Genomic DNA, 14,804 nt, shown 5'->3' on the forward strand with positions numbered 1-14,804 from the left:
AAAACGCTTGTTGATCAAGAGGACCATGTGAGTGTAATTATTTGTTGCTTCACCCTTTCTTAATAAATATACTACACTATGGAAAGTTTTATGTCTTTCTATGAGTCTGAATAAGAGAGGAGGAGAAATAAGGAGTCTGCCAGAGGAGATACACCACTGAGGTGGAAACTGCTTTGGGGCCCTGTGTGGGTCAAGGAGGGGAGGTGAGCAGGCATTGCTGCCATTTGGAGGAGAGTACTTGCACCTAGAAGTGGAGATCACGTGTGTTTTCTAAAAGCACAGTCACATGCATGGACATTTTTTTTGTTTCACTTATGATGTATATGTAATGTGTATGAATTAGGCACTACTTTATGTGGATAATTAATTTTATATTCACTAATTTATTCACATTTGGTTATGTATTGAAATTTGTTATTTGCACGGCATAATAGGTTTTTATAGTGTGTGTTGAATCACTATAGCTTAATTATATATTCGGTTGCACTATTTTTTTCTCCCACCAGAGGGATGTATTAGTGTGTATTATATAGATTTGTCACACAGGAGTATCAGATTTACATTCATTTATTTTTAATAATTCTTTTTTGAATGCACTTTATTTTATTTATTTATGAGATATAAGCGCTTCACTATTTTTTCTTTTTGTTTGCACTTATTGGTATTAGTTAAGTGACAGCAGCTGTATTATAGTAATCATTCCATTGAGCGCAGGAGGATCCTTCACTCTATAGAAAAGAATCACCCCCCTTTAAAATCACATTTAATAAACACATTTTTTTTGCTTTACAACCTGAAATGAAGACACACAGTTTTTGTTTTATCCAGCTGTATTTACTCAGTGCAACTTATAACATCCAAGTGAAAGATCTATAATGGCAACATGTCATAAAAAAAAATAAAAAGACTGGATCACTGAGTTGGAAACAAGATCACGCCTTGTGTCAGTATTTTGTTGAACCACCTTTTGCTTTAATTCCAGCCTTCAGTCTGTTGGGATATGTCTCTACTAACTTTGCACATCTAGACTTTGCAATATTTGCCCATTCTTCTTTGCAGATCTGATCAAGTTCAGTTAAATTTGATGGTGACCGTTTGTGCAGTCTTCCAGTCATTCCACAGATTTGCATACAAGGACATTCACCTTCATCTCCTTCAACCACTCTGTGCTCATGTTTGCTGTGTGCTTTGGGTCATTGTCATGTTGGAAGGCCAACCTTCTGGCAGAGGGCAGTAGATTTTCCTCAAAAGTTTGACTGTATTTGGCCCCATTCATTTTTCCTTTTATCCTGACAAGTGCTCCAGTTCCTGCTGCAGAACCCCAACCCCCCTCCCATAACAGGATATTACCACCTCCATGCTTTGCTATAGGAATGGTGTCATTTGGATGGTGAGTTGTATTGGATTTCCGCCAGACATATCATTTGTTGTTGAGGCCAGATCATTCAATTGTAGTCACATCTTTTTTTTTTTTTTAAATTACATCTTTTAGTAAATGTTTCTATTACAAAAAAAATCATTTATTCCAATACATATCAAATACACAAATTTCCACATACATTAACCTATTCCCTTCCCCTCCCACCATCCCTCCACCCTCCCAGTTCAATTACCCCTGTCCATATACCATATTTTTTACTTCTAAATTATGTTTCTGTCTATATCTATGTTCCTTCTATCATACCTCTACTCTCTTTCCTTCACTCAACCCCCACAGCTACTCGATCATACACTCTCTAAGATTTTCACCTTCTACTCCTACCACTTCCAAATAGCTTTTGGATAATTTAAAGTCAAGCCATCTACTCCACAGTTTCCTAAATCTTTCCATTTTATTCTCCTCCATATGGCATAACTCTTTCATCCTGTTTATATATTCAACTCTATTTATCCAATCTTTTATTTTTGGGGGCTCCGGTACTTGCTAGAACTTGGGAATAAGACCCTTAGCCGCACTAATTAGATGATATAATACGCTATTTGTATATATGAATAACAAAAATCGGTATATCCACAAAATTATATATGTAACACCCTAGACCAGGGGTAGGTAACCTGCGGCTCTTCAGCTTTTGCAGGACTACAAGTTCCATCATGCCTCTGCAAGTCATAGCTGTAACTGTCAGTTTTGTAATGTTGCAATACCTCATGGTAAATGTAGATCCACAACAGCTGGAGAGCTGCAGATTGCCTACCCCATACCTAGACACAAAAAAGTCACAATTTTTCCCCAGAAAGTCCAAAGTCAAATCAAACCTTGGCATCTGTGAATCTTCAAATATTATTCAGAATTCATAATTCCATTTGATCCATCTCCAAAAATATCACTCTTTTAAGTATCTGGAACACAATATACACTGAGATTTAGATTTTGAGCTTTATTTGATGTTTATGCAATAGGGATAATGCACTCTATACAGTTTTTTTTTTTTGTTTTTTTGAGGCACATGTGGATACTTAGAGTGATATTTTTGGAGATGGCTCAAGTGGAAGTATGAATTCTGAATAATATTTGAAGATTCACAGACGCGAAGAAGGTTTTATTTGACTATTTTTATATAGTTTCACTGAAATCTCAGAATTATGAAATAAACATACCCACGGGTCCTTCTGTATGGTGATCCCTAGTATCTCCTAGATATATTGGATTATTTTCTGCCAATACTTCTGTATTTTGGGACATTCTTACCATATATGTGCCATTGTTCCCTTATTCCCACACCCGCTCCAACATAGAGGTGAGACATCTAATCGTTTATGTGCCACGCTCGGTGTAATATACCATCTCGCCAAACATTTTATAGTTCATTTCAACTGTGCTAATATTTATCACCTTGTGTGTTCATTTAAATATTTTATTCTTTTGTTGCTCATTCAATCCTGTTCCCAGCTCCTTTTCCCATTTCTCTAAGAAGGATCAGATCCCTCCATATCAATAAGGATCTTAAAAATCCTGGAGGTAGCATGTTTTTGAACCATTTTTAAGCTCAACAGTTTTTCAAATGGATACAAATCCTCCAGCATCCTCAGTGGTTGTGGAGCGCTGTAACAAATTGTCAATACTGCCACTCCTCTAATGTGAAAAATAAATATTTTTTTTCCTCTTTAAGTCTTTGAAAGTTTACAATTTCCCCTTATCCACTATATCGTTCAAACGTGCATTTCTATCTTTAATCCAATTCCTGGAACTTTTATCCTTCCCTGGAGGGAAATATTCCGTTCCCACTAGAGGAATTAATATTGAATTTATATTTCAATCCTTTTGCTTGTGTATTGTATCTTAAAACTTTCCTTGTCAAAGAACTAGTATTTCCATCCATTATATGAAAGTTATATGGTATCCAAATAATCTTCTCTAATTGTGCCTTACTCAAACTCCCTTCCATGTTTACCCAGCATTTCCCTTGTGAATTATATGTCCAATCTACAATTCATGATTAATATCACCAAAAAATAAAATTTCCTAAAATTAGGAAGGTTTAATCCCCCATTCCCTTTATTCCTACACAATACCTCATACTTAATTCTCAGTTTCCTATTTGCCCATATAATCCTAAGTATCATCCTCTTTATTATCCCAAAGAAAGACCCTGGTATATGTACTGGGAGCATATGAAACTTATACAAGATTTTTGGTACTATCGCCATCTTTATCAAGTTTATACGACCTATCCAAGAGGTCCCTCCCTTTAAAAGTCTCCCCAACTCATCTTTTATTTCCTTAGTGGGATATAATTTGCTTTGTACAGGCCTTTTATTGAAGGCGTTAACTTTATTCCTAGATGACCTAATTCCCTTTCCCTCCATGTAAATGGAAAATCTTTTTGTAGGGTCTGCTTCTCTACCTTTTGAGACATTGATATTCAATATCTCTAACTTTGAGGGTTTTTTTTTTTTCTTTCAGATTTGATAACTCTCCATAATGTTTTAATAATCTCATTAAATTAGGCAACGTTAATCTGGGATTTACAATATAGAACAACATATCATCTGCTTACGCTGCCACCTTATGCTCTACTTAATTCCTGTCCTATCTACACTCTTTCTTATCTTTCCAGGGATATTACAAATAACAAAGGGGAGAGTGAGCATCCCTGTCTAGTGTCGTTGTACATTTTATAGAACTGAAATATCAGTGGTGGAATACTCCATTTTTCTTTTTCCATCTTTAATTTTTTTTTTCTATAAAATTCTTTGTTTTCTTTTCCTTTAGTCTCTTCATTAAGTATTTTCCTGGTTTATTCCCCCACTGATATCTTTCTTTTGAGACCCGATTAAAAATCCTCCTCTATTCCTGTTCCATTAGGTCTTTTTATTCTCTTTTGAGAGTTACCTTCTGATGTATGTCTATATCCATCTTCTCTTTATGTGACTGTTCTTATTTGTAGAGCTCCTCCATCACAAGCTTTATTTTTTTTTTTCTCCTGGTCTTTCTTTTTTTCCGCCCCTATCCATATCAGGATTCCCCTAATATATGCTTTATGTGCCTCCCATATTGTGGCCACAGATACCTCCTCGGTCTCATTAGATGCAAACAATTTCTCCATTTCAGGATCTTGTATAAGCATCTCATTTATTCTCCACTTAGTTATTTTATTCCGCTCCCCTCCTACCCGTAGTATCATTGTGACAGGAGCATGATCAGATATAGACGTAACTTCTATGTTGGATTTGCATTGTAGTCTCATCTGACCATAACACCTTTTTTGCACGTGGCCTCAGAATCTTCAAGGTGCGTTTTGGCAAAGATCACTCGTGACTGTATGTGGCCTTTCTTGAAGAATGGATTTTTTCTTGCAACCCTCCCATACAAGCCAGTATTGTGGAGAAGTTATAAAATTGTTGTCACATGCACACAACGACCACTCTTTGTCATCAATTCCTGCAACTAACCTCTCTGACCAGTTTCTTCCTGGCTTTTTCCTGCAGTTTGGAGCGATGTCCTGATCTAGGCAGGGTCTGTGTTGTACCACATCCCTTCCACTTCTTCATAATAGACTTCACTGTGCTTTTAGCCATTGATAAAGCTTTTGAAATTTTTTAATATCCATCTCCTGACTTGTGTCTGTCCACAACTTTATCCCAAAGATCTTTTGACAGTGCTTTGCACTGAGTAAATACAGTTGGATAAAACAAACACTGTGTCATTTCAGGCTGAAAAGCAACAAAATGTGATTAGAGGGGTGTTCCTTTACTATAGCCTAGTACTGCAGCTGTTCTCAACCAGGGTTCCGTGGTGTCCCTAGGGTTCCTCCAAGGTTTAGCTAGGGGCTCCCTAAGCTATGATTAACTGACCACTCGTGATGGTGCCTGAATAGTTCTAGGGCCAATATAACTTGTAAGAGCCAGGACAATGACTGTAAGGGTGGCATTCTGACCACCGCTGTGAGAGCGCATTCTTCCCAATGATCACTAGCAATGAAATGAGCATTTCCTATTGAACACCCATGGACTAATCTAAGCAGGGGTTCCCCGAGACCTGAAATTTATTGCAAGGTTTCCAATGGGGTAAAAAGTGTGAGGGAAGCTGATGTAGTGCAATGTGTATACTTGTCTGCCTCCAGTTTCAGGTAAAGTACTGTTCAGGAACTGTGAAATCATGAGAGTAAAGGTGGCATGTGTCCACAAGAACAATGCACGGTTTACTGTCCTGTGAGTTTGACAAATTAAGTCCACAACTGACCCTACTTGTGGCTCTATGAATATGGCAGCTGCCTTACATTGAATACATGGTAAGGACAAATCTGTGAAAATAGTCACAAAAATGTAGTAAGCATTTGAAAGTTGGATGTGGGTTTTTTAACAGTTCCTGTAAAATTGTCTATCCTCTGCCTGGCATCAACACAAATGATGTGCAGTAACCTTTTTATCCACCAATCCAATTTCCGTTCATTAGAAGGGTTCATTCTGCTTCTTGGTTTTCCCGTTCTCAGGATCTCCTTTCAAGCTCGCAGTCAGTGGATGTCAGCACTTTCCAAGATTCTGTCTGGCCCCAGATTAAGGAAAAATACAAATCTAAGGTAAGTGGTATGATAAGAAGATTGATGAAGTGCGCCTGCAAGGCCTTTTGAAGTAAGAGGGAGATGAAGTGATGAACGCATCCCTTGCATTGGCTGGTGCTCTTGTCTAATTAGTTTGAGCAGCATTCACTAACTCTGTAGGGAACATTGAACACTAAGGGGGGGGTCATTTCTAATGGAGAACAGATATCGTTTTCTGCTGTTTGTTATGTACCACTATGCAAAATGTAATTCATAAAAATCAGGCAGCTGTGTGAAGCCAGTGAATTCTAATGGGGTTCTTTACCCAATGGAACAGAAGGAGCTAAGTGATTAGGAGATTGAGGGGGATCTGACAAAGTCCTATGACTGGGCTTTAACTTTTTTTCTTTTCTTTGTTTACAGAACTTTCATCTAGTTCTGTTGAGGTACGAAGTACATGTGTAAAGCACCATGTTGTGCGTTATACATTTCCAAGTGTGTTTTTTTTTTTTTTTTTTTTGTTTTATGTGGGTTTTTTTTTGTTTTTTTGTTTTTACAAGAGCAGTGTGGTCATGGTGCAGTTTTTGAAATCCACCCCAATGTCCAAAAAGCTTCCCTGTTTCGACAAAAAAAAAAAAAATATCCAGGCTCCCCTCATTGTATCATTGAAAAGGCGTTGGTCATGGAATCTTTACCAATGGGGAGGTTTACTTTTCAGCCAAAGACTGATTGGTTGGCCTTGATGAATGCTTTCCAAAAAGACCTTACAGATCGCATGTCCAGCCTCTGAAGGCAGCTTGTGTACTCAAGGTGCTTGTTCATAGTCAGTGACTCAGAGTATTGAACACATTGGCTAATACCGCATACACACGATCAGAAAATCGGATGACAAAAACTCTTTCCGAGTGATCACATGATAATCTGTTCATTAGTACACAGCTATTAACAGCTAATCACGACTGTTCATGTGACAATATCTGAAGGAACAAGCACGAAAGTTTTTCTCATAACCGTGTAAACAATTTTTGTTCAGTACGGTATTTGTCTTAAAAAAAATTGAGAGACCAAGACCACACATGCTCAGAAATAAAAAAATACATTATATCACTTCCGAAGTTGTATTCTGTCATATTAGAATTTTTGTAATTCTATTATTCTCTTCTCCATCTACACCTCCTCCCTTGGCCAACTCATACACTCTCACGGCTTCAACTACCACCTCTATGCCGACGACACACAAATCTATCTCTCTACCCCTCACCTCACCACCTCAGTCTCCACCCGAATCACACACCTACTGAGCGACATATCTGACTGGATGTCGCTCCACTTCCTTAAACTGAACCTCTCCAAAACTGAGTTTCTTGTCTTCCCCCCCAGCCCGCACACCACCCCCCATTGACTTCTCCGTCACATCCAACAACGCCACCATCAAACCCGCCCCGCAGGTCAGAGTACTTGGTGTCATTCTGGACTCCAACCTATCCTTCCAGCCCCAAGTCCAATCTATAACAAACTAATGCAGACTCCACCTCCGCAACATCGCCAAAATCCGCACGTTCCTAACCCCAGAAACCACTAAACAGCTCATCCACTCCCTCATCATATCACGACTCGACTACTGCAACTCCCTCCTCACTGGCCTGCCTCGCCGCTGGCTATCCCCGCTTCAGTCGATCCTGAATACGGCTGCCAGACTCATTCACCTTTCCAACCGCTCCATCTCCGCCACCCCCCTCTACCAATCCCTCCACTGGCTTCCGATTGCGCAACGGATCAAATTCAAAATCCTAACGCTGACGTACAAAGCTGTCCACCATACTGCCCCGAACTACATCACTGACCTAATATCCAAATACCACCCAGCACGCACACTCCGCTCCTCACAAGACCTCCTTCTCTCTAGTTCCCTGGTCTCCTCCTCCCATGCCCGCCTCCAGGACTTCTCCAGGGTGTCACCCATCCTCTGGCATTCCCTGCCCCAACCCATCAGATTATCACCTACTCTCCTCTCCTTTAGGCGCACCCTGAAAACCCATCTCTTCAGGGAAGCCTACCCCACCCCCTGCTAACTTGCCGACCTCCTCCACTCTTCCTACCACTCCATCTCCCACAGCTATCTCCTCCTGTGCCACCATCCCCTCCCTCCTAGATTGTAAGCTCGAAAGAGCAGGGCCCTCAATCCCCTCATGTTTTGCATTGTATTGGTATTGTTCTGTCACATGTTCTGTCCCCCTGTAATGTACAGCGCTGAGCGAACTATTGGCGCTTTATAAATACTGTATAATAATTAACCTCTTCATTTTTTTGTTGCCTGCTAGTCTCATAGAAAATGAACGACCAGTTGTCCGATTATCTGATCATGTGTACTAGGCATTAGCATGACAGCCATGCAATTAATTTTTTCAGAAAGATAGATTGAAAATTTCAGCCAACATATTTCTTTCAGTATATGTTCCTTAAAAGCCCAACTTGAGGCAAACCCTACATTTTGGATAATGTGTAAAAGGGTTAGAACTTCTGTTGGTTTTAATTGCGGTCTGTGTCCCAGCTGAATTTTGTTTTAACTGATTGAGATTATATATTGAGATTATATATATATATATATATATATATATATTTATATATATATATATATATAATCTCTATATATCTGTATCTCTCATTTTTTTTTTTTTTTATTATGCCTCTGATTTTTCATTTTAAGACATATTAACATCTGAGCTTTTTATACCTCTTTGTTACAGAGTGACGCCTCTTCACCACCTCCTATAGAAGAGAGAACAGAGTCTCATTCAGAAATTCCCCATGAGGATGGGGATGATAATGGAGAGGATGGAGGAGATGACGAGGATGATGTTGACGACAACGATGATTTCAATGAAGACCACAGGGTAAACTTTAAAGCCGTAGTCCAGGTTTTCTGTCACTTTTTAAATAGTTTGCTTGGGCCAAATGAGCTATTCACATGACTATTATTCTGCTGTGGTATCATACTGTAGTAGCATCACCCATAATCACTGTATGTAGCGTTGTGTTCTGCAGCAATACTGGCTGCTGGAGCAAATTTGAGTAGGGCTGAGTGCTTCTCAGCCATTCAGATGAAGGTTTTTATCAATTAATACAAAACTTGCCCTTATTAGTTGGGGGGGAAGATCATGGCAGCATCCACCTACTTCTTCATCTCAGCCAATCCGAAGAAGCCTTGTATTCATTGCTTAGAAAAAAAAAAAAATACAACACTTCCTCTGAATGGCTGAGAAGCATTATCGTCTGACTCGGATGAGAAAATGTCCTTCGTGCTGCAAAAGTAAATCTGACTTTGGCTTCAATCCCTTTTTTTTTTTTTTTTTTTTTTTTTTTACACCAAGAGAGCCTATACCTAACAGTGATTTTGGTAGAAATTTTTTTTTTTTTTTTGCTTGGAAAAGTCTTGAAAGAAATATGGCAGTCCAATGTTTGTTTTCTTTTTGTTTTTTTGTTTTTGTTTTTTTTTGTTCAAGTGACTTTTACCTTGTCTTTATGACCTCAGCTATTTGTAACAACTTGGTCATTGCCAGTAATGTAAGCTTTCATCTAGCCCAATAGAAGTCACAGATCCTGTCTGTCAAAAAGAGAAGTATGGCGTATAGAGAAACATTTATACTCACCTAGGTAGATGCAGCATCTGTCCCCTGCTGGCTCTGCAGTGATCAAACACCGCTGGCTGCTCAGTTCTCCCATCTGCTCTGAGCAGAGAGCCATGACTCAGTCGCTGGCTCTCTGCTCTGCCCCTCCAGCATTCAGTGGAGAGTTGGGCTGTGAAGAGGGCAGAAAGGGCTGGCCCAGTCTCTTGGTGGATTGCTGATAAACATGTCTTTTAAACATGAAAAAAGCTGGCTGATTGCTAGGATTCAGTCACAAGACCCTGTATGTCAAGGAAAATTTTAGGAGTAATTGTCAGGTACATCAGAGTGTTGCGATTTAGAGCCATAGCTAAGAGTTTGGAAATATTCACTAATGTAAAAGAAATTGATTGTCTTCATTACAGGCTCCACCTGGAAAATCTCAAGGGGAGGAGTCTGAGATGCCACCATATGATGACACAACCCAGCAATTAATAGATTGTGAGCATCTTTGAATAATTCCAGTGTATATCTGTTTATCCCAATCTCCAAAATTACTAATTTTCAAAGTTGTTTTTTTTTTTTTTAATCACAGCCGCCGAGGCAGCTCGTAATGAGTATGAAAGCGCATCCAAATCTTTAAGGGACATGGAAGATACAATCAGGTGCATTTTGGCTTTTCTCTCTACTATTATAGTCTGTACCCAGCTCCTGAGTGTCTTATTACAGTAACCCGGCTCCCGAGTGTCCTAATCCCCCTGTAATATCTTATTACAGTAACCCGGCTCCCGAGTGTCTTATTACCCCTGTAATATCTTATTACAGTAACCCGGCTCCCGAGTGTCTTATTCCCCCCGTAATATCTTATTACAGTAACCCGGCTCCCGAGTGTCTTATTACCCCTGTAATATCTTATTACAGTAACCCGGCTCCCGAGTGTCTTATTACCCCTATAATATCTTATTACAGTAACCCGGCTCCCGAGTGTCTTATTACCCTGTAATATCTTATTACAGTAACCCGGCTCCTGAGTGTCTTATTCCCCTGTAATATCTTATTACAGTAACCCGGCTCCTGAGTGTCTTGTTCCCCCTGTAATATCTTATTACGGTAACCCGGCTCCCGAGTGTCTTATTACCCCTGTAATATCTTATAACGGTAACCCGGCTCCCGAGTGTCTTATTACCCCTGTAATATCTTATTACAGTAACCCGGCTCCCGAGTGTCTTATTCCCCCCGTAATATCTTATTACAGTAACCTGGCTCCCGAGTGTCTTATTCCCCTGTAATATCTTATTACAGTAACCCGGCTCCCGAGTGTCTTATTCCCCCTGTAATATCTTATTACGGTAACCCGGCTCCCGAGTGTCTTATTACCCCTGTAATATCTTATTACAGTAACCCGGCTCCCGAGTGTCTTATTCCCCCCGTAATATCTTATTACAGTAACCTGGCTCCCGAGTGTCTTATTCCCCTGTAATATCTTATTACAGTAACCCGGCTCCCGAGTGTCTTATTCCCCCTGTAATATCTTATTACGGTAACCCGGCTCCCGAGTGTCTTTTTACCCCTGTAATATTTTTTTACAGTAACCCGGCTTCTGAGTGTCTTATTCCCCTGTAATATCTTATTACAGTAACCCGGCTCCCGAGTGTCTTATTACCCTGTAATATCTTATTACAGTAACCCGGCTCCTGAGTGTCTTATTACCCTGTAATATCTTATTACGGTAACCCGGCTCCCGAGTGTCTTATTACCCTGTAATATCTTATTACGGTAACCCGGCTCCCGAGTGTCTTATTCCCCCTGTAATATCTTATTACGGTAACCCGGCTCCCGAGTGTCTTTTTACCCCTGTAATATTTTTTTACAGTAACCCGGCTCCCGAGTGTCTTATTCCCCCTGTAATATCTTATTACGGTAACCCGGCTCCCGAGTGTCTTATTCCCCCTGTAATATCTTATTACAGTAACCCGGCTCCCGAGTGTCTTATTACCCTGTAATATCTTATTACAGTAACCCGGCTCCCGAGTGTCTTATTCCCCCTGTAATATCTTATTACTGTAACCCGGCTCCCGAGTGTCTTATTCCCCTGTAATATTTTATTACGGTAACCCGGCTCCTGAGTGTCTTATTCCCCCTGTAATATCTTATTACGGTAACCCGGCTCCTGAGTGTCTTATTCCCCTGTAATATCTTATTACAGTAACCCGGCTCCCGAGTGTCTTATTCCCCTGTAATATCTTATTACAGTAACCCGGCTCCTGAGTGTCTTATTCCCCCTGTAATATCTTATTAGAGTGTCTTATTCCCCCTGTAATATCTTATTAGAGTGTCTTATTCCCCCTGTAATATCTTATTAGAGTGTCTTATTACCCCTGTAATATCTTATTACTGTAACCCGGCTCCCGAGTGTCTTATTCCCCTGTAATATCTTATTACGGTAACCCGGCTCCCGAGTGTCTTATTCCCCTGTAATATCTTATTACAGTAACCCGGCTCCCGAGTGTCTTATTCCCCCTGTAATATTTTATAACGGTAACCCGGCTCCTGAGTGTCTTATTCCCCCTGTAATATCTTATTACTGTAACCCGGCTCCCGAGTGTCTTATTCCCCTGTAATATCTTATTACGGTAACCCGGCTCCTGAGTGTCTTATTCCCCCTGTAATATCTTATTAGAGTGTCTTATTACCCCTGTAATATCTTATTACTGTAACCCGGCTCCCGAGTGTCTTATTCCCCTGTAATATCTTATTACGGTAACCCGGCTCCCGAGTGTCTTATTCCCCCTGTAATATCTTATTACGGTAACCCGGCTCCCGAGTGTCTTATTACCCCTGTAATATCTTATTACGGTAACCCGGCTCCCGAGTGTCTTATTCCCCTGTAATATCTTATTACAGTAACCCGGCTCCCGAGTGTCTTATTACCCTGTAATATCTTATTACGGCAACCCGGCTCCCGAGTGTCTTATTACCCCTGTAATATCTTATTACAGTAGCCCGGCTCCCGAGTGTCTTATTACCCTGTAATATCTTATTACAGTAACCCGGCTCCCGAGTGTCTTCTTACCCTGTAATATCTTATTACAGTAACCCGGCTCCCGAGTGTCTTATTCCCCCTGTAATATCTTATTACGGTAACCCGGCCCCCGAGTGTCTTATTCCCCCTGTAATATCTTATTACGGTAACCCGGCTCCCGAGTGTCTTATTCCCCCTGTAATATCTTATTACAGTAACCCGGCTCCCGAGTGTCTTATTCCCCCTGTAATATCTTATTACTGTAACCCGGCTCCCGAGTGTCTTATTCCCCCCGTAATATCTTATTACAGTAACCCGGCTCCCGAGTGTCTTATTCCCCCTGTAATATCTTATTAGAGTGTCTTATTCCCCCTGTAATATCTTATTACGGTAACCCGGCTCCCGAGTGTTTTATTCCCCCTGTAATATCTTATTACAGTAACCCGTCTCCCGAGTGTCTTATTCCCCCTGTAATATCTTATTACAGTAACCCGGCTCCCGAGTGTCTTATTCCCCTGTAATATTTTATTACGGTAACCCGGCTCCTGAGTGTCTTATTCCCCCTGTAATATCTTATTACGGTAACCCGGCTCCTGAGTGTCTTATTCCCCCTGTAATATCTTATTACGGTAACCCGGCTCCCGAGTGTCTTATTCCCCTGTAATATCTTGTTACAGTAACCCGGCTCCCGAGTGTCTTATTCCCCCTGTAATATCTTATTACAGTAACCCGGCTCCTGAGTGTCTTATTCCCCCTGTAATATCTTATTACAGTAACCCGGCTCCCGAGTGTCTTATTACCCTGTAATATCTTATTACAGTAACCCGGCTCCCGAGTGTCTTATTACCCTGTAATATCTTATTACAGTAACCCGACTCCCGAGTGTCTTATTACCCTGTAATATCTTATTACAGTAACCCGGCTCCTGAGTGTCTTATTACCCTGTAATATCTTATTACAGTAACCCGGCTCCCGAGTGTCTTATTCCTCCTGTAATATCTTAATACAGTAACCCGGCTCCCGAGTGTCTTATTCCTCCTGTAATATCTTAATACAGTAACCCGGCTCCCGAGTGTCTTATTCCTCCTGTAATATCTTAATACAGTAACCCGGCTCCCGAGTGTCTTATTCCCCCTGTAATATCTTATTACGGTAACCCGGCTCCCGAGTGTTTTATTCCCCCTGTAATATCTTATTACAGTAACCCGGCTCCCGAGTGTCTTATTCCCCCTGTAATATCTTATTACAGTAACCCGGCTCCCGAGTGTCTTATTCCCCCTGTAATATCTTATTACTGTAACCCGGCTCCCGAGTGTCTTATTCCCCTGTAATATTTTATTACGGTAACCCGGCTCCTGAGTGTCTTATTCCCCCTGTAATATCTTATTACAGTAACCCGGCTCCCGAGTGTCTTATTCCCCTGTAATATCTTGTTACAGTAACCCGGCTCCCGAGTGTCTTATTCCCCCTGTAATATCTTATTACAGTAACCCGGCTCCTGAGTGTCTTATTCCCCCTGTAATATCTTATTAGAGTGTCTTATTCCCCCTGTAATATCTTATTAGAGTGTCTTATTACCCCTGTAATATCTTATTACGGTAACCCGGCTCCCGAGTGTCTTATTCCCCTGTAATATCTTATTACTGTAACCCGGCTCCCGAGTGTCTTATTCCCCTGTAATATCTTATTACGGTAACCCGGCTCCCGAGTGTCTTATTCCCCCTGTAATATCTTATTACAGTAACCCGGCTCCCGAGTGTCTTATTCCCCTGTAATATCTTATTACGGTAACCCGGCTCCCGAGTGTCTTATTCCCCTGTAATATCTTATTACAGTAACCCGGCTCCCGAGTGTCTTATTCCCCCTGTAATATCTTATTACGGTAACCCGGCTCCCGAGTGTCTTATTCCCCTGTAATATCTTATTACGGTAACCCGGCTCCCGAGTGTCTTATTCCCCTGTAATATCTTATTACGGTAACCCGGCTCCCGAGTGTCTTATTCCCCTGTAATATCTTATTACAGTACCCCGGCTCCCGAGTGTCTTATTCCCCCTGTAATATCTTAATACAGTAACCCGGCTCACGAGTGTCTTATTCCCCCTGTAATATCTTATTACGGTAACCCGGCTCCCGAGTGTCTTATTCCCCCTGTAATATCTTATTACTGTAACCCGGCTCCCGAGTGTCTTATTCCC

General features: G+C 40.8%; 1 protein-coding gene across 1 annotated transcript in view; it reads left to right on the forward strand.

Moving 5' to 3' along the window:
- Window positions 1-14,804, forward strand: part of PRKCSH (PRKCSH beta subunit of glucosidase II) — a 56,081-nt gene that overhangs the window by 17,096 nt on the left and 24,181 nt on the right. Inside the window, exons 9-12 of the mRNA XM_089688841.1 lie at window positions 5,934-6,020; window positions 8,729-8,875; window positions 10,012-10,087; window positions 10,182-10,251. Coding sequence (XP_089544967.1) covers window positions 5,934-6,020; window positions 8,729-8,875; window positions 10,012-10,087; window positions 10,182-10,251 — 380 coding nt within the window. The remainder of the gene's footprint in view (window positions 1-5,933; window positions 6,021-8,728; window positions 8,876-10,011; window positions 10,088-10,181; window positions 10,252-14,804) is intronic.

The sequence above is a fragment of the Staurois parvus genome, unplaced genomic scaffold (genome assembly GCF_062004578.1).
Source record: "Staurois parvus isolate SC_StPar_1 unplaced genomic scaffold, SC_StPar_1.0 ptg000456l, whole genome shotgun sequence".
NCBI classification, from domain to species: domain Eukaryota; kingdom Metazoa; phylum Chordata; class Amphibia; order Anura; family Ranidae; genus Staurois; species Staurois parvus.